The sequence below is a fragment of the Chiloscyllium plagiosum genome, chromosome 13 (assembly GCF_004010195.1).
Source record: "Chiloscyllium plagiosum isolate BGI_BamShark_2017 chromosome 13, ASM401019v2, whole genome shotgun sequence".
In the NCBI taxonomy this organism is placed as follows: Eukaryota; Metazoa; Chordata; class Chondrichthyes; order Orectolobiformes; family Hemiscylliidae; genus Chiloscyllium; species Chiloscyllium plagiosum.
In genome coordinates, this window is record NC_057722.1 from 31,664,407 (window position 1) to 31,683,132 (window position 18,726).

At 38.8% G+C, this 18,726-nt stretch overlaps 1 protein-coding gene across 2 annotated transcripts in view; it reads right to left on the reverse strand.

Moving 5' to 3' along the window:
• Positions 1-953: 953 nt before the first annotated feature.
• The window catches only part of LOC122555895 (cholinesterase-like), a 30,201-nt gene continuing 12,428 nt past the window's right edge, over positions 954-18,726 (reverse strand). For both annotated transcript variants that reach the window (XM_043702148.1, XM_043702149.1), the window contains exons 2-4: positions 11,945-13,488; positions 6,959-7,125; positions 954-1,508 (exon numbers count right to left, since the gene is read on the reverse strand). In XM_043702148.1, the coding sequence (XP_043558083.1) occupies positions 1,384-1,508; positions 6,959-7,125; positions 11,945-13,488 (1,836 nt within the window). In that variant the 3' untranslated portion in view covers positions 954-1,383. The remainder of the gene's footprint in view (positions 1,509-6,958; positions 7,126-11,944; positions 13,489-18,726) is intronic.

The window sequence follows — 18,726 nt, forward strand, 5'->3', positions numbered from 1 at the left end:
CACAGTCAGTCGCCTGAGGCGGGAATTGAACCCGGATCTCTGGCGCTGTGAGGCAGCAGTGCTAACCACTGTGCCACCGTGCCACCCAAATTAGAGTTGTTGGCCATTTCAACAAGGTTTTGTCTGAGAAGTTGCTAAAATATAAGCTGATGAAGATCTGCTAATGGTGTCAATCAGAACATGTGAAACCAAGGTTTGTTTGTTTGGTTCTTAACACACTTTTCTTATATTGATGAGGAACTTTTTGAATGGTTCACAGGAGGATTATCAACTTGTTGAACTACATTAGGAATGCTCCTCTGTGGCCAGTAAGTATGGAGAAGGTTTGAAAGTGAGCAAAGCGAGCAACTATGAACAGCATCTCCTTAAGCAATCAGATGTAAAAATTTGAAAATTAACAGTACAAGGAATGACTAATCAATGTAAATTAGAATGGGTGAATTCAATTTCAATTCAAACAGAAAAGTAAGTAAAGAGATGAAAAGAAAGGTTGATTAGCAAGAGAGGAGAAACAAAAAGGAGAAGTAAATATTTTAAAATCATCAAAGAATTGTTGAAACCCGAAGAAATTAAGCTTCACACTTACGAGAGTTAGTTTTCACGAGTTCATTGGTAGTAATTCACAATTAGCACAATGTTGAAAGAGTGCCCAATATTTTATCCAACATGCTTGAACACTTTCTGGCTCTAAAAGAAACTGTTTGGTGTCAGTTCATGCCAACTCTAATTTTCTGCTATGTGCTTAGTTTGACTTTCTCATAGAAATGCAGCAAATGCACCCTACTCAATACTTCATACTGATGAGCTATTGATAGTTAGCAATCCTCACCTGAGGTTACTGCACCATTACTGTATGATAGCAAATGTGATACCCTCATGGATATTTTGACAAATTCTGATTTTATTAATTGGTCTTCCTGTTACTATTTAAATTATTTTATGAAAAGAATAGCTAAACAAAAACAACAGGTTTAATTCAGGTAAAGTAGAAATACAGCATCATACTGGAAATACAAAAATGAGGTGAAAGATTCAAATTGAAAAGTAAATACATTCTAATTCAAATGAAAACCAGGGAATAGGACAAAACCAAAAGCAGAAAACTGCTAGAGAAAATAATAGATTAAATGAGAAAACTGAGGTTGAGAAAAAAAAACCTAAAATGCAACAAAATCTTTGCAGTGGTCTTGGAATTGATAGCAGGGCTTTTACAATGAAACATTTTATAAATATGTGTATATTAATTATTACTGATACTATATAACATATTTTTCACTTAGGAGTTAATAACGTAAGGCTATAATACCATTGAAAACTTAGCAAGCATTTAAGCAAACAGAGCTTTTCCTATTTGTCACAAGTGATTTTGCAAAGGGAAAATGTTTAAACACTAGTACAACTATCTATTTTTCTGTTATAAGCATTGAATTTACTTTTCCAATCTGACATATAAGAGTTCCATCGATGGAATTCCTGCTTCCACCGTTGGTCTGCTTCATCCATGTATGCTGAAAAACAAAATGCCATTTATGAATTTATCCTTTTAAATGGCAGTTCCTACTAAGGAAATTAAGTTAATATACTAAATTAATACTGAACTGAGATTTAAACATTTACACTCTGGAAAAATTATACACTCAAGTTTTAATAGAACAAGATATTTCAATCTAAGCAGCTTTATTGTCACAAATCACACTGTTTTAATTTTTAAGTCTGCAGTATTTCCCACTGGTGTTATCACATAGGCAAAAAGCTCCGTGTTCTAAATTTATTTCTGAACAGCAAAGGGATATGCCTCTCCAATATGGAATTTATCCTTTTTTGGTTGCATTAAATCACTTACATAAATATCACATTAACACACAAGATTCCTGGCACATTTCCAATCATTATTCTATAAAAAGGAAATAAAACAAAGCAAAACAAATATTAACTTTATCTGCTTCACTCTTTATCACAAGTTCATATCCCACTTCAAGTCAGCAAAAGATACAGAGCTAATCAGAGCTGTAGAAACTGATATTTGGGCTAACCATTAATGAATGATTTTTTCAGAATGTACAGCAACATTCAGCTTGTAATTACAGCAAAAGCTCAAACAGTGAAACACTACACAAAAAGCCAAATGTGGACAGCCTATTGTTGAGGTGATATGATTAGACAGTTTAAGTTGAGTTCCATTCATAATTTTTCCATAATCAAACAAAAAGAATGCTCAACAAATATCTTTCTTTATCCTACACTTAGGTACTAGGATCAGTTGCAGTGTGTGGTAATCAGCAACATTTCTTTTCATTCTGAAAATGAAATGATAGGGAATCTTATTTAATTTGCTCTGCAGTGGCAATGTCATGACATTGTATCATAAGTATTATTGATGTATTAAAACTTAAAAATATAAATTTTGTAGTTTAAAGAGAATTACGGAGAAAAAAAGCTGTAGATATAATATAATTATATCTGACAAATTCTCAAGTGGTACCCTGGAATTTCAGACCTGTAGAGTGTGAGGGAAACTTTAGACAGAGCGAGAGAGAATGAAGCGAATGACTCTCTCTCACCTCTCAGCTGAAAGGGACCTCTTGCAGACATTTTTGTGTGTTTTGCCCTTCCAGAAATATACATAAAATGGGGTTCAAACCCAACTGCAACTCTGATCTCTGTGTACCCGTGGGAGAACATGTGCTGGTAGTGAACTGAGAAATCCATGTAACTGGCCTAGATTTGAATGCTAGAATGTTATGAAGGTCACAGCAATGAACTACTCACTAGTCAACAATTCATTGCAAGTAAAATGACTCTGTTGCTCCGAATGAGACAAGGAAGTTAGCTTGGCTGAGGGATGGGTAGGACAGGCAGCTTAATGTTCCAGGATACATATGCTACAGGAAGGATAGAAAGGGAGGCAAGAGACGAAGGAGAAGGGCATTTTTGATAAGGGATAGCATTACAGCTGTGCTGAGGGAGGATATTCCCAGAAATACATCCAAGGAAGTTAGGTTTGGGTAGAACTGAGAAATAAGAAAGGGATGATAACCTTATTGGGATTGTATTATAGATCCCCTAATAGTCAGAGAGAAATTGAGAAGTCAACTTGTAAGGAGATCTCAGCTATCTGTAAGAATAATAGGGTGGTTAAAGTAGGGAATTTTAACTTTCCAAACATAGACTGGGATTGCCATAGTGTTAAAGGTTTAGATGGAGAGGAATTTGTTAAGTGCGTACAAGACAATTTTCTGATTCAGTATGTGGATGTACCTACGAGAGAAGGTGCAAAACTTGACCTACTCTTGGGAAATAAGGCAGGGCAGGTGACTGAGGTGTCAGTGGGGGAGCACTTTGGGGCCAGCAACCATAATTCTATTAGATTTAAAATAGTGATGGAAAACGATAGACCAGATCTAAAAGTTGAAGTTTAGAAAGGCCAATTTTGACGGTATTAGGCAAGAACATTTGAAAGCTGATTGAGGGCAGATGTTTGCAGGTAAAGGGACTGCTGGAAAATGGGAAGCCTTCAGAAATGAGATAACGAGAATCCAGAGAAAGTAGATTCCTGTTAGGGTGAAAGGAAAGGCTGGTAGGTATCGGGAGTGCTGGATGACTAAAGAAATTGAGCGTTTGGTGAAGAAAAAGAAGGAAGCATATGTAAGGTATAGAGAAGATACATTGAGTGAATCCTTAGAAGAGTATAAAGGAAGTAGGAGTATACTTAACAGGAAAATCAGGAGGACAAAAAGGGGACATGAGATATTTTTGGAAAATAGAATTAAGGAGAATCCAAAGGGCTTTTACAAATATATTAAGGACAAAAAGGTAACTCGGGAGAGAATAGGGCCCCTCAAAGATCAGCAAGGTGGCCATTGTGTGAAGCCGCAGAAAATGGAGGAGATACTAAATGAGTATTTTGCATCAGTATTTACTGTGGTACTAAATGAGTATTTTGCATCAGTATTTACTGTGGACAAGGATATGGAAGATATAGAATGTAGAGAAATAGATGGTGACATCTTGCAAAATGTCCAGATTACAGAGGAGAAAGTGCTGGAGGTCTTGAAACGCATAAAAGTGGATAAATCCCCAGAACCTGAGCAGATGTACCCGAGAACTGTGTGGGAAGCTAGAGAAGTGATTGCAGGGCCTCTTGCTGAGATATTTGTATCATCAACAGTCACAGGTGAGGTGCCGGAAGACTGGAAGTTGGCAAACATGGTGCCACTGTTTAAGAAGGGTGGTAAGGACAAGCCAAGGAACTACAGACCAGTGAGCCTGACCTCGATGGTGGGCAAGTTGTTGGAGGGAATCCTGAGGGTCAGGATGTACATGTATTTGGAAAGGCAAGGACTGATTAGGGATAGTCAACATGGCTTTGTGTGTGGGAAGTCATGTCTCACTAATTTGGTTGAGTTTTTTGAAGAAGTAACAAAGAGGATTGATGAGGTCAGAGCAATAGATGTGATCTATATGGACTTCAGTAAGGCGTTCGACAAGGGTCCCCATGGGAGACTGATTAGCAAGGTTAGATGTCATAGAATACAGGGAGAACTAGCCATTTGGATACAGAACTGACTCAAAGGTAGAAGACAGAGGGTGGTGGTGGAGGGTTTTTTTTCAGACTGGAGGTCTGTGACCAGTGGAGTGCCACAAGGATCGGTGCTGGGTCCTCTACTTTTTGTCATTTACATAAATGATTTGGATGCGAGCATAAGAGGTACAGTTAGTAAGTTTGCATATAACACCAAAATTGGAGGTGTAGCGGACAGCGAAGAGGGTTACCTCAGATTACAATAGGATCTTGACCAGATGGACTAATAGGCTGAGAAGTGGCAGATGGAGTTTAATTCAGATAAATGTGAGGTGCTGCATTTTGAGAAAGCAAATCTTAGCAGGACTTATACACTTAGGGAGTGTTGCTGAACAAAGAGACCTTGGAGTGCAGGTTCATAGCTCTTTGAAAGTGGAGTCGCAGGTAGATAGGATAGTTAAGAAGGCATTTGGTATGCTTTCCTTTATTGGTCAGAGTATTGAGTACAGGAGTTGGGAGGTCATGTTGCGGCTGTACACTACATTGGTTAGGCCACTGTTGGAATATTGCAGTAAATTCTGGTCTCCTTCCTATTGGAAAGATGTTGTGAAACTTGAAAGGGTTCAGAAAAGATTTACAAGGATGTTGCCGGGGTGATGGATTTGAGCTATAGGGAGAGGCTGAACAGGCTGGGGCTGTTTTCCCTGGAGCGTTGGAGGCTGAGGGGTGACCTTATAGAGTTTTACAAAATTATGAGGGGCGTGGATAGGGTAAATAGGCAAAGTCTTTTCACTGGGGTCGGGGAGTCCAGAACTAGAGGGCATAGGTTTAGGGTGAGAGGGGAAAGACATAAAAGAGACCTAAGGGGCAACGTTTCCACACAGAGGGTGGTACGTGTATGGAATGAGCTGCCAGAGGAAGTGGTGGAGGCTAGTACAATTGCAACATTTAAGAGGCATTTGGATGGGTATACGAATAGAAAGGGTTTGGAGAGATATGGGCCGGGTGCTGGCAGGTGGGACTAGATTGGGTTGGGATATCTGGTTGGCATGGACGGGTGGGACCGAAGGGTCTGTTTCCATGCTGTACACCTCTATGACTCTAGTCAAGCCAGTCAAAAGGAATCAAGGCAACAGGAGGACGACTCTCTTTCTATGGCTACTGCCAGCCAACCACCATCAAAAGGAAACAAAACAAAAGGATCGAATGACAAAGCCAAACATTTTTAAATTGACTGTCCAACTACCTATATTCCACTACCTACTCTTCATGAACCACCCAGAGAAACTATGTTTATATCTTGTAACTTTTATTCTTTTTGGACTCACTTCTTCTACTTAATCTGTGTGTATGCTTGCAATGTTGTTAATTCATATCCTGTTTGCAAACTAATAAATTCACTCTTATATTTACTCAACAAAGCTCGGTTAAATTGGCTACTTTTAGAACATTAATTCATTCGATCTGGGAGAAAGACATCCACAGGTGAGGGATCCTTCTTTAAATTAACTTTGTTGCAACCAACCAAAGGGGTAGATGAACAAAGAAGGGGAGCTAACTCATACCTGATCATCAATAAGTTTAATCATTTGAGCTATCTATTTTGAACTGTATTAACTTGAGGAACCTCACTTGGGCTCTTGTCAAAATATGGTCATGGTCTGATACCATTAAAATTCTAGCCTTGGAAACTGAGTTATGAATCATCCTGAATGCATTACAGACTCAAAATTTGGCTCCTGCTATCAAGTTGAAGCCCACATTATGACAACCTTTAAATCATGTTGCTACAGGAGGTGATTACACCAAAGGGAATTAATGGTTCCAAAATTGGCATCTTAGTTGGCCTCAGTAAAATAGAAGCAAAGCCTACAACAAGGAATGCAAAGGCTGGAATAGAGGTTGAAGAAGCCCCTTTCAAAATTCACAAGTGGAATAGAAAAATTTACCTTTTCCCAATATAATGCAAATTTAGTAAAACTAATAATAACTTCAGCAATTCCCAATTAGCTAGCATGCATTCATAACCTTGAAGTAGGTTTGTTCATTTTTGAAGTGATTAATCCTTAATTCTTGAAAATATGTTCAATTTTATGCAACATACTTATGAATTAACTTCTAATCTTAACAGGTACAACATTCTATGCTTTATTTCATTTTTGTTGATGGAAGTCTCAGACCTTGTATAAAACCCTTCCATTAAATTTTTAATTGTTTTCCTTAAGCATAGATTGGTTGAACAGTGTATTTGAAATTAATAGGCATTTTATCATTTAATTTACTGGTGTTCTATGGTACTGAGCTGATGGGAAAATAGTACCTACAATAGATGGATAATGTTGGTCTCAAGGAAACTTAAAGATAAGCAACAAATGCTGGTCTCATTGCTGACGCTCATTCTATGAATAAAAAAGTTTTGTTATGTATCATTTATACCTGTTCTTTGAAGTAGTTTAGGAAGAAATTGATTCCAAAAGGCACACTGCTGAGCACGGTGTTTCACATAAATACTTGGTGCTTCAGTGTTTAAAGTTATGTATTGTTGTCCTAACTGCGTATATTCAGGCCACTCCACTCCTTGCATTTTGGATTCGTTTGGGTTACTTTGAAATAATAATATAAAAATATTAATATTTAACTCTGTTACAAAAAAAAGCAATAGCTTGACAGTAGGAAGAACCTATTTCAGAATTCTTTAACCACAGCTAGTAATTGCCAAAACATTAGCAAAACAGCTAGTTGTGTCTAAAAACCGAAAGAACTGCGGATGCTGTAAATCAGAAACTAAAACAGAAGCTATTGGAAAAGCTTAGCAGGTGCAGCATGTGTGAAGAGAAATCAAAATTAACATTTTGGGTTCTGAGGAAGGGTCACCTGACCTGAAACGTTAATTTTGATTTCTCTGCACACATGCTGCCAGATCGGTTGAGCTTTTTCCAGCAACTTCGATCTTTGTGTAGTTATAGAGTCATAAACAGTGTTTGTTGATTTTTCAAAAAGCAGAAGTATTAAGTGCATTCACACTTTTAGGACTGTTAGTGAATTTACTTGTAAGCAGATCCCATCTGCATTTGATCCTCCTTTGTGTGCAAGGGATTTATCTGGCTATGTGTACAATTCAACAATGCCAATCTTTACATTTTGTACTTTTAAGTATCACATGCATTAACCCATGACATTATCATTACAGACTGAATTTACCAACATGCCTTGATAAGGAGTATCAACAAGCTAAGATGGTAAGGTCACAAGAAAATAAAAGGCAAAAGAAGTGAAATATAACGATGGTCATAGTGAATAGCACTGAGGGTCACTGCAGAATAAGTAAAATAAACTCTTACATTTAAATTTAGATAGCCCCTGTAACTGAGTTACCAATCATTTCTGGTGAAGAGCAACACAGCGTTCATTTGTGATTATTCGTTATTGGAAGTGTCAAAGACACACGTACAATATCTCAATCACAGAGTCGATATTAAAGGTTTAAGGTAACCACAATGTTCTTATTTAAAGCAACATTAACTAATATTTGACTGCTGAATTATTTCACAAAATAAGAAATTCTTATTTCAGAACAAAAGGTCAGTGCTGATCCTCAGTAAATACAACTTTAAAATCCCTTGGGCCTAAATCCTTTAAGGCTGCAAAAAGGATGTAAAAGAAAGGAAAGTTTGCACAGCCAACGTGAATATTTTTCTGTGAAGCCAGAACCAGAAATAATATTTTAGGTTGAACTTTTTCTCTTTCACAGATGCCACCAGTTCTGCTGAGCAATGCCAACATTTTTATTTTTGTTTCAAATTCTCGGCACCAGCAGTACTTTTAGTTTTGTACAAGTATTTTCCTGATACTTTCAGCAATAGTATCTTGCTGTTGCTAAGGAAAAAAAAATGCTACAATAAAGTATTAAGTATAGCGTTAATGTAGAGAAGGAGATGCGACATAGGCCTTCACAAATTATTAAAAGGACAGTATCCTGACATTTCCTTGTATAGATGACTATTAACCAAAAACATACGAATAGGATAGTGAAGAAGGCATTTGATATGCTTTCCTTTATTGGTCAGAGTATTGAGTACAGGAGTTGGGAGGTCATGTTGCGGCTATACAGGACATTGGTTAGGCCACTGTTGGAATATTGAGTGCAATTCTGGTCTCCTACCTATTGGAAAGATGTTGTGGAACTTGAAAGGGTTCAGAAAAGATTTACAAGGATGTTGCCAGGATTGGAGGATCTGAGCTACAGGGTGAGGCTAAACAGGCTGGGGCTGTTTTCCCTGGAGCGTTGGAGGCTGAGGAGTGACCTTATAGAAGTTTACAAAATTATGAAGGGCATGGATAGGATAAATGGACAAAGTCTTTTCCGTCAGGTCAGGGAGTCCAGAACTAGAGGGCATATGTTTAGGGTGAGAGGGGAAAGATATAAAAGAGACCTAAGGGACAACCTTTTCATGCAGAGGGTGAACATGTATGGAATGAGCTGCCAGAGGAAGTGGTGGAGGCTGATGCAATTGCAACATTTAAGAGGCATTTGGATGGGTATATGAATAGGAAGGGTTTGGAGGGATATGGGCTGGGTGCTGGCAGGTGGGACGAGATTGGGTTGGGATATCTGGTTGGCATGGACGGGTGGGACCGAAGGGTCTGTTTCCATGCTGTACATCTCTATGACTCTAAATAAGTTGGACAATAAATTAGTCGCAACAGTACTGTGTATTTGTTGTAGTGGCCCATGACTAAGTTGACAAAATGGCCGCTTGGGGTATTTAGCTAATACAAGATGGCTGAAAGGGTTTAATAGTTACATATAAATGCTTACAGCTAGACTTGTGGTCTCCATGTAGATATACTGAATGAGATTCTCCATAGGAAGAAACAATAGGGAAGTTAATCAGGTTCTGTAAATAGGCAATTCTAAACATATAAGCATTTTAGTAAGGGGCATTTTTGTAAGGCTTGATTTAGTGATTTAGCTTGATTGAGTAAAAAGTAGAAGGAAAAGTCTAATCCTATGGTATTTTGAACTGCTTAGGTAATTGTAGAATTAGAAAGGTGAACAACAAACTGGTGTGAAAAGATTAGTTGCATTCCTTGAGCAAATGTTTACAGGCAATAAAGAGGCATTATTAGGGAAGATACAGTAATAAATGGTAGAAACATGACCTCCAAAAACACCCATTACCACAGGATGAGGGCGGCAGGGTTCTGGGAAGGTCAAGACCGGTAGAGATAAACAATTGAAACTTCAGTACAGATGTAGATAATTCAAACAAATTGTTACATCCAAAGATTAAGCGAAGAGTGACAAAGACAGATTACAAAATACAGAACAAAGCTGTCGGGGGTCCTCTAGTTGTTTGTGGAATCCAAACAAGCTTCATTTAGTGGCTTGGTACTGAATTTCACCTGCATCAGTGGAGTTCAAACAGATGCTTTTCATTAAGAAAAGATAATTAGTAACGAAAGTGTTCAAAGTGGAAATAGTAAAGCTTTATTTAAAAGTGAAACTTTAGTTTAAAATCTACTTATAGCACGTAAGTAGCAGGGGTCATAAACTGTAGTTGGAAGTCATAGGGACTGTTATTTGATCTCTCCAGCTTAAGTGAGAGAGGAATTGTTCTTCATGTTCAGCTGTGTCACATTAACTTTATATAAGAGTTATTTCAAAGAATTTAAAACAATTGGTAGAAATTAATATCTTTTCTAATCTGCCGAAAATCAGTTAGTATGGAATTTGGAAGAGTTCTTAGAGAAAAGCAACTACTGGGTTATTGGTAAATAATGCAGTGTAGCTGGCAAATGTCTAGGAAGGGATAACACTGTCTGGTGCATTATAAGATCCTGAAGAGAGATGAAGAAGGTATCTGGTTAACATCATGAGAATATGGAGGACATAGTGCTATCCACAGAGTTTGGATTTAGTGGTGCTAGAAGAGCACAGCAGTTCAGGCAGCATCCGAGGAGCAAACCAAATCATCTGCCGACATTTCCGCCACCTCCAAAATGACCCCACCACCAGGGATATATTTCCCTCCCCACCCTTTTCCGCCTTCCGCGAAGACCGTTCCTTCTGTGACTACCTGTTCAGGACCACCCCCCCCCTCGACCCCCCCCCATCCTGGCACCTTCCCCTGCCACCGCAGGAATTGTAAAACCTGCACCCACACCACCTCCCTCACCTCCATCCAAGGCCCTAAAGGAGCCTTCCACATTCAAAGTTTTACCTGCACATCCACCAATATCATTTATTGTATCTGCTACTTCAACAGTTTCCTCATTTCCCCTTCCCCCACCTCACCCTAGTTCCAAACTTCCAGCTCAGCACTGTCCAGCACTGTCCCCATGACTTGTCCTACCTGCCTATCTTCCTTTCCACCTATCCACTCCACCCTCCTCCCTGACCTATCACCTTCATCCCCTTCCCCACTCACCTATTGTACTCTATGCTACTTTCTCCCCACTCCCACCCTCCTCAAGCTTATCTCTTCACGTTTCAGGTTCTCTGCCTTTATTCCTGGTGAAGGGCTTTTGCCCAAAACGTTGATTTTGCTGCTCCTCGGATGCTGCCTGAACTGCTGTGCTCTTCTAGCACCACTAAATCCAAACTAAAGGGCTTTTGCTGCAGAAAAATTAAGGTGGGGCAGAGACACACAATGCTGCACAGATGGTGACTGCATGTATCATGAGTATCTCATTTCTGGGTCAAACATGATACTCAGGTTGTCAATATTCTGTCATGGCTCAGACAGTTGCCAGAAAAAGGGATGGTATTGATGGTAAAGGAGGGAGTTTGCATAAGGAAGGAAGACAATTGCTTCAGTCTTTCAAATAAATAATTGGAGATTTCTGCTTAGTCATTAACTCAGGCTGGATAAATAGTCTCACAATTTGGAAAAAGTAGAGGGGTTTAGTGAAGCAGTGGTGAGAGAGAATGAGTATCATCTGCATATACCCGGAAACAGGGAAGTTTTAGATGAAGTGGTGGAGGTTGGTACAATTACAACATTTAAAAGGCACCTGGATGTGTATATGAATAGGAAGGGTTTGGAGGGATATGGGCTGGGTGCTGGCAGGTGGGACTAGATTAGGTTGGGATATCTAGTCAGCATGGATGAGTTGGACCAAAGGGTCTGTTTCTGTGCTGTACATCTCTATGATTCTGTGTCATCAAGGGGCAGCCTATAGATAATGGGAGGTAACGTTGGGAAGAAAAAGGATTTAGGTGATTCTCTGCGAAGAATGGAATAAAGTCCATGTAATTTCACTTAGCTCTATGATTGTGTTCTGTTACAAATTAATACTAAAACAATCACAAAGACAAAAGGTCAATGCATAAGCTATGATGGAAAATGCAACAATTGAAACAACATTGTACTTATGCATGAAAAATATATTCACAGCTTACACAGGCTGATTGCTTACCCAGTTTTTGCAAAATTTGCCCAGTAGTGCATCATTTTCCTGCTGAGTGTCTGCTCTGCGGTTGTGTAATTGAGCCTTTCAGCAAGAGGAATTCCAAACACAAATTCAATCTCATAGCCATGCATAACTCCCATCCACCCAGGCCAATCTGCATTTGATGCACGATGGTCAAACAAATAAACGTAGGCAGTATTTCCACATTCAGCAAACTTATTAACAAAATCCATTAGTGGACATACAAAATTGTAGTCTCCAGCCAGATCAACTAAAGCATCACGATTTTTTGTTGCATTGTTTTCATCTGTCCAATCTGTATATTGAAAAACAACAGCCTCGAGTCCAATATCACCAGCTTCAGGAAAAGACATCCTTGCACCGTGCAGGAATTCTTCACGAGTAATGAGACTTTCTGCATCTTTCTTGAAACCAGGAACCTCGTACACCAAAAAGAAGCTCCCCTCATGTTTGTTCACACCTGTTAAGATTTGGATTTGTTTAAAGTTTCCCATTTGGATTAATTCTTCTGGCAGGCCAGTGAGAAAATCACCATCAACTACAGGTAAAAAAACATATCCAGGCAAAAGGCTATCTGTTAAGATTGCAATACTCTTTTCTATTATCTCTTGGGGATGTTTACCATGAAGACAACTCACTAACTCTGTTTCATTATTGTCAGGACATTCAAGGCGGCTGGCCAAAACTGTTGCCCTACGTTTTGCCTCAGCATCTTTTAAGACAGCCCAAGGAGCATTTGAAGAACCACTTTGCATTATGGCTCTCGTAAAGAGAGAATGGCTTTTTGGTGAAAGGATATGCAGATGTACTGAAGCTGCACCTGCACTCTCTCCAAACAAGGTCACACTTTTGGGGTTCCCTCCAAATGCTGCTATATTTTCTTGAATCCACTCAAGGGCTAAACGTTGATCAAATAATCCCATATTCCCAGGAACACTGTGGCTACCAGGTAAAGCTAGGAAACCCAAAGCACCTAACCTATAGTTCATAGAAACTACAATTACATTTTCAACGTAAGAAAGATATCTCCCATCATACACTGCCAGGGAAGAGGTGCCTGAAGCAAAGCCTCCACCAAAAATCCATACCATGACAGCTGCCTTATTTGGTCTTGGTGATGGAACCCATACATTAACATAGAGACAATCCTCACTAAGTTTTGTGTTAGGGTTCCACATTTCCTCCCAAGAGAAACCAGAGGAAGAGTTGTTTACATACTGGTAACATGTGTTTGGATATTTGTTTGCAATCCACAACCCAGACCAGGGATGTCGAGGTTCCGGTTTTGTAAATCGAAGTTCATTGATAGGAGGTTCTGCATATGGTATACCCAGAAAAGCAGTGACTGAACCAGAAAGGACATTTATTGGAATTCCTTTTACTTTTCCTTGACTAGTTGTGACCACCAACTCTTCTTCGCTTGGTGTACCACTGAGAAGCTCAAGTGTCAGAAGAACCCACAACACTAATGTGTGGCATGTTAAAAAGCTTGGTTTCCTTTTGAGTCTCATGATTGATTGTATGCAGGTCTAAAAACGAAATTAAAAAAGTGAAAACAACAAGATTACATTAATCTTATTCTTAAAAAGCATCCAAAATATAAATTTTGTTGCGATAAAATATACTTTTAAATTAACTGCATCCATTCATTATTACCTAATGTTAATAATTCAGCATTTGTAAATGTTAATTCTAGAGGAGGTTATTGTGCAGCATGTAACAGATCAATTTGACAACATTGTGATCATTGGTATATTTGTATTAAAATGTAGAAGTTTTAGAATATGTAACAGATAACAATACAGTGACGGAATCGGATAAATGCAACTGAGAGGGTGATAGTTCACATAAGCATACTTTTGGGTAACCCAATATGTTAAAAAAGTATAAAATTTCCCATGTTTTTAGCTAACGCCTTTTCAACAGCTTGAAAATCTCCCAATGAAGCTCCAGCACTCAGAGATCATACCTAATGTTGATTTTCCCTGTGCACTTTTCCTCTTCACATCAAAAGCTCCATTTAACTAATTTGATTGAATTTTGCCATAGATTAGCCAAGACTAAGGGTTAACAACTACCATCTCTCTTCAACCCACATACCCCCAAACCAAGTGCACACATGATATTTCTGGAGATTAACCAGCTGAAAAGTATGCAGCCTACAAGTTGCAAGAAGACTTAGCAATTTTTATGCTTTTCTACATTCTACAGTGCCCACCATTAAGATATTCATTAGCAGAATTACCTAGAGTCTAGTGGAAAAAATCCAAAATTCCTAGGACAAATCTACTTGCTTTCATTAACAATACCAACAAAATCTTTCTTTAACTTGGAAAAGAAGATTATCACGACTGTTGAGACTTATTTCAAATTAGATGATTAGATGATTCAAATTAGATAATGAAGAAATTCAATATAACAAGGTGTCAAATTACAAAATATACAAATGCAAAGTCTATTGTTTCCCCAGCTACTTCAGTAAACCCCTAGAATTGATTCAATCTACTTGAAGACATGATCTAATTATTTATAGGAACCTATACAGCATGATTGAGTGCTCGTCAAATAGTAGAAATGCCATTTTACACATTTTTCCATTCTGAGCGATGATCATCCTAAACTCTGCCCAAAGACAAACCCATATGGTCTGTAACCAGAATTGATTAAAAAAAATCAACTGATAAATTTTCACACCTTAGCACAAAAAGGGCAAGCTGTTTTCATCCTGAACAAAGACACAGACTGGTGACCCAGCCAGAGAGAGATAGACAGACTGAAACAGTTGTTGTCATAAAAAACAGAGGATAAGACTTTAGCACAGATCGTCCCTACTGTTATTAAACTTACGAATGGACCTCTCAAGTGTTAATTTTGATCTCTCTCTTTGCAACTTCTCTGCGGCTGTCAAAAAGTATTCGGCGACCTTGATGCATTTTGAAAGGTATGGTCTGCCTGTATAACATGCAAGACAACACTTTTCACTGTATCTCAAGTCAACAATAAATCAATGAAGATTGTTTCTGTGTTAGCTACCAAATAGGATAATGGCTGAACTGGTTTTCTATTTAAGATATGAGAATCGTGGAGATTCAAGATAAAAAGAGTCACTGATGTGGACTTTGCTGCTAGATGTCAGTTGGAGTACACAGATGACAGGGTGGTACTTTGAAGCAACACTTTTACTTACATGACAGGGAAAAGGGAGCCTGTTATCAAGTCAGCAGGATGTTTGAACTGACCTTTCATGGTAACATATCTGCTGGGATGATGTTGTGCATATTTTGTTAGTTAATGGGAAAGTAGTTTTATACTTTATAATCATTTTAGTCCATTTCCTTTTCGTAAATATCTTAAAACTTGAAATGCAATTCTTGAACTGCCATGCAATTCTTTCCATCTGTCACTAGAAAATGCACTATTTAAAAAAAACTGACCTCTATCATAGAATTATAAATGGCGGAAGCAGACCATTCAGCCTATTAAGTCTGCACCAACCCTCCGACCAGCATCCCACCCAGACCCAGTCGCCTAACCCTGCATTTCCTATGGCTAATAAACATCCCTGGACACGATGGTCAATTTAACATGATCAATCCACTTAATCTGTACATCTTTGGACTGTGGGAGGAAACCAAAGTACCTGTTTGAAACACATGCAGACACAGGAAGAACATGCAAACTCCCAAGGCAGTCACCCAAGGCTAGAATCCGACTTGGATCCCTGGCACTGTGAGGCAGCAGTGCTAACCACTGAACCACCATGCCACCCTTATGGTAGACATATGTAAAAACCACAAGATCACAAAGTTTACAATTCATACTAGTATGGTCACAATATCTTATTCTGAAAACATTTATGGAAATGTGTTTTATATTTTGTACCACCTGTCATTTATTTGTATGCTTTTGGAAGTGTAGGTTGGGTGTGGGATGACATGAGTCACTGGACTGGACGACTTTCCATGCTTTCAGTATTCCTTCACCCTTGTACTAATCTGTCCTGGGTTTACTATTTTTTTTAAAAAGACGATCACTTTGGTGATTTATACTGCTATTTCAGCCTTTCCAATTGACTTTGGATAATGTGGATATGAGCTTGTTGTCCTGCATTTCTTAATCATTGAAGTAATATTTGAACTCTTGTGAATTTATGGTCATTGACGCTCATTACAATATCTGGAATATGCTTTGCTTTCAGTCATTCTACAACCTACATGTGTTTGATGTCATCTAGTCTAACTTGCAATAAAGTAGTCAATGGTGACAAGAAAATCAGTTCCTGTGAGAATAATCTATTCCAGACTTCTCTATGATCTTTCTGGGATGTCATGCATCACAACACTTGTTTAGTTTGAAATTCATTGCATGTACTTCATTGGCTGAAATCCTTAACTCACTACTCATATTTGACAAATACAGGCACTTCTCTTGTCTTTCTTAAGATTAGACTCAAGTTCTTGATAGTTAATGGTAATATGCTCAACATCTTTGCTCACTTCCTTATGGATACGGACTCTTATTTTATAGTATCTTGTAAAAACTTGGACTATCACTCATAAGAAACTGAGACTATGATTTTTCTATGTTTTCTTTTTTGCAGAGGTAGACATTTTCAATAAATTTAGCTGAAACAGCTTTGAACCTCCCCATATATGTCTGAATATAATCAATCCTTAACAAAAAAAAGGGGAAAAGGCAAGTTAAAGATAAAAGTTACAAAGATTTCAAGTTACTGAGGCCCAATAATCAAAATTGTTTAGGAAAAGTAGAAAGGTCTGTTCTTACATAATGCAAGCTGATCTCCAGCTGGGCGTGGACAAGGAGTGATAGTTATTCTGACATTGTGGGTACTTGTCCCATGTTAGTTACTTGAAAAGACTCAAATAATTAATTTATACAGGTGAAATTACCAGAACCTTGAAATCAGTTATATCAACAAATGCTCAGAGTCAATAGGGTGATTTCTCATCTGGTGGTGGGTCTCGTCAGATGGCAGTGCTCACCAGGCATCACCAGCCCTGAATATGTCCATTCCCATCATCAGGATAGATCTAGCAGAGTTGGTGACACAGTAGTATATAGTCAGTTAGGAGTTGCCCTCGGAATCCTCAACATTGATTTCAGATCCCATGAAATCTCAAGGCATCAGGTGAAACCTGTGCAAGGAAACATCCTGCTGATCACCATGGTCACCAACTCACACCTTAATGAGTACGGATGAATCAGTACTCATCCAAATTGAACACCACTTAAAGGAAGCACCCAGGGTGGCAAGCACATCAAATGTACCCTGGACAAGAGCCTTCACTGGTCACCAGAGTGCCTCAGCACCAACACTACTCACCAAGCTACTCGAGTCCGAATGGACACAGCTACAAGATGGAGTCAGAGGCAAGTGTGCAGGAACCAACAAAAGGAAATTATATTTGATCTCTGAATAGGAAGAGTTTGGTGGGATATGGGCTGGGTGCTGGCAGGTGGGACTAGATTGGGTTGAGATATCTGGTCGGCATTAACGGGTTGGACTGAAGGGATTTTTTCCGTGCTGTACATCTCTCTGACTCTACCTCATCCTCATTGATCTGCTCATGACAATATCAGTAAGAGTGACTACTCCACGGATCTTGTGGAGACACCCCTCACATTGAGAATACCCTTTATAATGTTGTATCGCATAATAACCACACTAACTGAGATAGACTTTGAACAGATCTAGTAGTTAAAGACTGGACTTCACTAAGGCCATCATTAGCAGCTGAGTTATAATTGAACACAGTCTGCAACCTCATAGCCTCGCATATCCCTACTCTACCATTCCCATCAGGGGATCAACCCTAGTTCGATGAAGATTGCCAAAAGGCATGCCAGGAGCAGTATCTGGCATACAAAAAAAATGAGGTATCACTTGTTGAAACTAGAACATTAGTATACAAAAGAAGATGGTTGTGGTTGTTGAAGGTCAGTCAGCTCAGCTGTAGGACACCTCTGCAGGAATTCCGCAGGGTAGTGTCCTAGGCCCAACCATCTTCAACTACTTCATCAATGACCTTCCCTTCATCATAAAGTCAGAAGTGGGAATGATCATCCATGATTGCACAATATTCAGCACCATTCTCAACTTCTCAGATATCGAAGTAGCCTATATTTAAATGCAGCAGGACATGGAATATTCCCAATTTTGGGCTAACAAATGGCGAGTAACACTTGTGCCATACATGTGCTAGGCTAACACCATCTCTAACAAGAGATAATCTAATCATTGCCCCTTGACATTCAATGCGAGTACCATCACTGAATCCACCGCTATTAACATTCTCTGGTTACCAATGGCCAGAAATTCAAGAATTATCTATATGAATACTGTGACTACAAAAGTAGGTCAGTGCCTAAACATTTTGGAATGAGTAACTCAGCTCCTGACTTCCCAAAGCCGAGACACAATCTTGCCCGGATTAATGCTGTTTAACAACAGAAGATTGATAGTATCCAGGATAAGGGATGGGCAATAAAATGCTAACCCAGCCAATGATGCCCACATCCTACGAATGTATTAAACAAACTTAGTTCATGAATCCAATAAATTATTGATCACTTTCCTATTGGCTGGTATCACTAATGCAACTCTCAGCTAGTCAGGATCTCTGCAAAATCCTTTCGCCTTCAGTATATAATCTACATATTTAACTTCAGTCATCCTCAATTATCTTTTCTTGTTCAGCTTCAGGTTCATTTGGCAAACTCTTTCCGGCAGGTGTTGACTTGGTTTG